We start from the raw sequence: 6076 nt of genomic DNA on the forward strand, positions 1-6076 counted from the left end.
GGGAGAAACAATAAGAAAATAACATTAAAACAACAAGAAAATAACATATTTTTTTATCATTTTATGAATTCAAGTCAAACTCGAGCTAAAATTTGGGGCCTGATCTATTTTTTAAATAAAACTTATTTTTTTATCTAAACTCATTTTTTAAATCTACATCCTTATTTAAATTCTCTCACCTTTTTAACGGATTGAATGACCTAAATTATAAATACCTCTAATTTTATTCAAGGATTTAAAATAAGGAAATGGGTCCCCCCTTCACTAAAGAGCTAAATTAGTAAAATAAAATTTGAGAGTGGACCACAAAGATTACCGCCCTCTCACCGCCCAAATTCTTCGTCTTAAATCACAGTCCTTCCTTTTAATTACACCTTTTAGATGACATGTGACAACCGCCTCCTGTTTTCATCATTTAGAAACCAAAAAAACATATGGTAGTGATTTATTTTGAAAATGTTGTTAAGCAAGTAGTTATCCGAAAAAGAACACAAGGCCTCAATCAATATTTAAATATGAAAATAATAATAATATATAAATAAAATAATGCTTGACTTAAAAGGGGGCAATAATGGCATTTTCAAATTTGATAAGACCAATTTTTTTTTTTTTAAATGGTGTGGAAACAGGAAAACTCAAAATGCGATGCCAGCTTGTCATAGACGACAGGAAATAGCAAAAATAGGAAAAGCGGTCCTTATTTTTCCCACCCTTTGAATCCCTTCTTCTCTGTTTTCACAAAACCATCTCAGAAAATTTTATTATTACTACCACTTCAAATCAACCAATAATCCTCATTCTTGAATTGTAAGTTCTTTATTTCCAATTTTCTTTTTTTTTTTATATTTTTTTTATTCGTGCGATCTAAGCTAGAAATTATATGTTTTATTTAAGCATTGAATTGATTTTGATTTTGGTTCATAACGCGAAGTAGAAATTTTGTTTATTGTCTCCGTTTACATTGCATAAATAAGATGATCTTATTAGCTCTTGTTTCAATTTCTTTTTGGTCAACAAAAAAATGTAAAATTGTTTAAATGAGTCTAATGGTTTTATCATATAAACAAATTTACATTTTTTTTCGCAGATGCCCTTTTCCATGATTGATGCAAATTTCTGGTTTATTTATTGATGTAATTCTAAAGTTTAAATGTGGGTTTTTCCTCCTTTTTTCTCAAGGTAATTTACAAGTTGATCAAATAGGAGATACTCATTAGAGCTGTGATAGAAAGGATCAATAAAGATTGTTTTGGGAATGGCTTGTCGAGGATGCTTAGAGTGCTTGTTGAAGCTCTTGAACTTTTTGATGACTCTTGCTGGTTTGGCAATGGTTGGATACGGGATCTATTTGTTTGTTGAGTACAAAAATGCTGCCGATACTGCAATGCTTTTGTCACCTGTTGGTAGTGATCGAGATTTGATACAGTTTGGTCGCCCCATGCTCATGGCTGTGTCTCTTTCGTCTAGTATTTTTGATAATCTGCCAAAAGCATGGTATGGGTTCTCAACATTTCCTTCTTGTTTGGTATTATGTTTCTTAATCATTTTAGCATGCTTGCCTCAATTGAGTGCACAATGTGGCAGTGTAGAAATTATAAAATTCCCCTCTTCTTTACCAAAGCTTTTACATTTAATATAAATTTGACTCACTGCTCTTGAATTTCTGTTATACTAGCTTGAATGATTTCTGCTCCTAAGATCCCCTAATAATCATGGGTGGGGTCGTTTTACTTATTATATGCTGGGATAACATATTTATGCTTTCTAGTTCATGACGTGTGGACCCGTTGTTTTCTAAAGGTCATATATGCCATTGGAGGATCTTATGATGATTCTTAGGTGTACTTATATACTTGTTTTTGAATATATGAATTTGAATAGGAACTCATGTGCTTATTTGAGTGGAATTCTCTGCATGTTCTCTCGTGTTTTAACTATCCTTTTTCCAATTTTGCAGGTTTTTATATTTATTTATTGGAGTAGGGGCGGTTCTCTTTGTTATCTCTTGTTTTGGTTGTATTGGAGCTGCAACGCGGAATATATGCTGCTTGACTTGTGTATCCTAATTAGTTGTTTGATGGTTTTCAAAGTGGCAATGATGATATCACATAGACAGTGTGTAGCTTCATAAAAAGTACAATCTATAGTTCATAAACAGCTAGTTTATTCATCCTCATTCCTACCCATTCTTTTTTCTTCTCTTTCATGATGATTGGTTTCCTTAAGGCAATATAGTATTCAGTTTTGGTGATCTTGCTGATCTTGGTGGAGCTGGGATGTGCAGCTTTCATATTCTTTGACAAAAACTGGAAAGATGTAAGTTATGTGTTAACTTTAAGGTCACTTCCTACCTCCCATTTGATTGGAGGGGTCTGCCTGGTTATCTAATTAGTGTTTATTTCTTTAGGAACTTCCTACGGATAAAACTGGAGATTTTGATATGATATACGACTTTCTGGAAGAAAACTGGACTATTATCAAGTGGGCTGCTCTTGGAATTGTTATCTTAGAGGTAAGTGAAATGTGACTGTGCTGCTAATCCTGAGGACTAGAAGATAGTTTCACTATGCATGCCAAAAAAAGAGCTGCAATTTGGTATACTAAGACTGGTTACATAAGTTAATATCTAACACAAGGATTCCCCTTTGGTTCCTAGCATTTAAAGCATACAAATTGCATTGTTTATTCTTCGCATGTTCACTTTATTTCTTTCCAGTTTCATTTAGCTTTTGAAAATGTTGAGGGATTCTTTTGAATAAGAAGGCCCAATATGGCCTAGGACTTTTTATTCTTATGAAGTATATATGATTTGGCTTGGATGTCTATCTAGGGATGATATATCCAGCTTATGGAAAGTGATATGATCTTACTTAACATTCATAGTCAAAGCTAGAAGTTGGAAAATATTCAATTTAATCATACTAAAGGGAAGTTGAAAGCTTCATCAATTATTATTAATGGGAAACCTTATGCATTCCTTTTCATCATGGATTGTGGTTAAGCTGGCCATATATGACTTTATTTTAGACCTAGATAACTTTCTGAAGACTACCATTTTGGAGTAGTTATATTCACCAAGACCAAAGTTGGTTGATAAATTGCATTGGATAATAATATACTTTATAACTTAATATTTCAACTTATTAGTTATGACAATGGCATGGAAATGAGTTGATGAAAGTCTTATTGCTACTTTGAAGTTTGAACTAAAGTGATTTTGCTTTGATACTGCTTATGCATCAAAATAACCTTGAATCAATTAAAAACTGGCACTTATAACATCTAGGCTGCTATAGTTTGGGTCGTTAATACCACTGATTTGGACGAAAGCAACTTGAATTTGCAGGCTCTTATTTTCTTGTTAGCCCTTATGGTTAGGGCTGCCAACAGACCTGCTGATTATGACAGTGATGACGAGTTTATTGCACCAAGGTCACAAATCAGACAGCCTTTGATCAACAGGCCACCAGCTCCAGCTGCAGGTGTACCTGTTGTTCCCAGCCTTGAACAACGGCCCAGCAGAAATGATGCTTGGAGTACACGTATGAGGGAAAAGGTGTTCTCCGTTCAATCAATTCTTCTCATTGATATATAGACTGATGGTTTCCGTCTATGATAATCTCTCACTTAGCGTGGTTCTTAAATCGTACCTTGATTTTCTTGAGACTTTGGTATCTTTGCATTGAATTAAATAATCTGCCAGACATCAAGGATTAGGATTACTGTTTCGTAAAATCTTCAAATCAAATGTTCATTTACTAAATGAACATTACTTCTCTAGCTGATATTTCCTACCTTATTTTTAGGGGAAAAAAGAATCTTAAATAGTACTTCTTTTGGGGTGAAGCCATGAACATTTTCATATTCTAGCTATGGTTGCCTGGGCCCAAACCCAACATTTAGTGAATGTTGCTCACTTTTATTTTGATCAGTCAGATTCTTAAACACCCCCAAATGCATAAATTTTACCTGGATGCAACAAATACATTGACTATTATTTTAGCTGGTTTAGATTGGACCCCCTCCCTTTAATCTCCCTTTTTTGCTTCTATTTTGCTTCTATTTTTCTCGTGTCATTCTTTTTTATTACCACCTCTTGCCAAGTTTGTTCTAATGTGTTTCCAACTGGATGTAAATCAGTATGGGCTGGATACATCGGAGTTCACCTACAGCCCCTCGGAGTCAAACAGGTATCAGCCGGTGGCCCCACAACCAGCAGAAGAAAGGAGCCGATGCACCATTATGTGATTATATTTCTGGGTTTCATGTAAATCTTATTTGGTTGGCTTCTGAAGAAGATTGCATGGACGATGGAGTGATAGGTTCAGATTTCTAAGATGACAGTTGTGTTTCTTTTTCCTTGTGGAGTTTGTGTACAATACACAATTTTCAGGAGCTTCACTGTTCCCTCACTTAGTTGGTTTCCTTAAGAGAACAAATTACAAGTGTCTTCCAAATGCTTAACCATTTTGTGTGTAAAATTTCTGTCCTTATTTTCATTTTGTTTGCTCAATGAAAGGTTTAAAACTTGGTATTTTTGTATTGCCTGAGTGAAAAATCATCTGTGGGCAATGGCAAATGGGACTGTTTAATTTGAACTGGGAACTAGTCATGAATAACAGATTGGGTTTTAAATGTTAAACAGGCTTGGTTAGGTTACCGATGCCTATGTGGGTAAGTATTATGTTAGAAGGAAGAAACCATCAACAGAATGAGATTAATTTTAATTTTAATTCCGATTATTTCTAAAAAATTTTATGTTAGTAATTTTATTTCTTGAAGTTTCTCTATTAGCTTAAATAAAACTTATTATGTTAGGAAATTAGGGTTGTTCTTACTGTAGGTTTTTTATTTAAGAGGGAATTTACTAAGGAATAAGACAAATTGAATATCCAGTAAATCATCAGATTTTCTGTTAATTGTCCAGTAATTTGATCTCAAACTTGCGGTCGAAACAATTTGGGCTTAGAGCAAAGTTCTTGAGATGCAAGCATTCAGATGAATCAAATTATGGAGATGATGAAGCTCATGTTGGAGGAACATAAAGCCCAACAACAGGCTACACTTGTTGCCCCCTCCCCCTCGTTTGCAGTCTTACATAGCTGGTTCTTGAAAAGTGGATGTTGTGGATGAGGCCTTACAATAAATTCTGTCCAGACCCCAGCAAGCTCAAGCTCTCACGAAGAATGTAAATGACAGAGGATATAGGAAAGTGGAGTTTTCTCCTGGTTCTTATGTTTGGTTTCGAATGCATCCATATCCCCAATGTCTGGTTGGCCGTGTTTTTCACAAACTGGCACCGAAGTATTATGGTCCCTTTGAGGTTCGAAGGCTTATTGGATCAGTGGCATTTCAGCTTGCACTACTCGCTCATTGCAAAGTCCATGATGTCTTCCTTCTCAAAATTTTCAAGGGTGAATTGCCAAGTACTCTGCCCACCTTACCTCCTATAGAAGCGGGACTAGTGGTTCCTTTTCCAAGTTTCGTACTCCGCTCTCACATGAATTGTGATAATTAGGAAATTTTGGTTCAGTAGGCTAGATTTTCTGTTGATGACTTGAAGCTTTTTCTCCACGAGGGGAGCAATCTTACCGATGCTTTTGTGGGCAAGCGTTATGTTATAAGTAAGAAACCAGCAGTCTGATTTTAATTATATTTCTTTATTTCCTGGAGTTTCTTTATTAGCTTAAATAAAACTCTCCTGAGATGCTATTACTCAGGAATAGGAGAAATTGAATTTCCATTTTGATATTTCACCCTTAAATTCAATTTCTAAAAAATTAAAATGTAACCATAAATTCTATTATATAAAGATTATTCTTCCACATTTATATGTTAAATGTATAGTGGAAGTACCAGAAATAACTAATAAATATCAAATAAGATGACAATGATATTCATTTTCTCTCTAGAGATAACAATGCCATTCGAGTTTTAATATCCAAGAGCATAGCAATAGTGGGGCAGACATAAATTTGGCAATATCCCTCCACTGCTATAGATGAGTCAAACCAAGGAATCTGCTGGAGTTTGGGTTTCCACTTCATCTTCGGAACCAATGGAAGCTAAAGCCTGG

At 34.7% G+C, this 6076-nt stretch overlaps 1 protein-coding gene across 1 annotated transcript; it reads left to right on the forward strand.

Moving 5' to 3' along the window:
* The first annotated feature begins 567 nt into the window (after positions 1–567).
* Positions 568–4481, forward strand: LOC108467524 (tobamovirus multiplication protein 2A-like). The gene is made up of 7 exons (XM_017768167.2): positions 568–807; positions 1180–1494; positions 1958–2057; positions 2236–2316; positions 2408–2512; positions 3347–3556; positions 4141–4481. The coding sequence occupies exons 2-7, from the start codon at positions 1256–1258 to the stop codon at positions 4246–4248; spliced, it is 843 nt and encodes a 280-aa protein (XP_017623656.1). The 5' UTR covers positions 568–807; positions 1180–1255; the 3' UTR covers positions 4249–4481.
* Positions 4482–6076: the final 1595 nt, after the last annotated feature.

The sequence above is a fragment of the Gossypium arboreum genome, chromosome 8 (genome assembly GCF_025698485.1).
Source record: "Gossypium arboreum isolate Shixiya-1 chromosome 8, ASM2569848v2, whole genome shotgun sequence".
Classification (NCBI taxonomy): Eukaryota; Viridiplantae; Streptophyta; class Magnoliopsida; order Malvales; family Malvaceae; genus Gossypium; species Gossypium arboreum.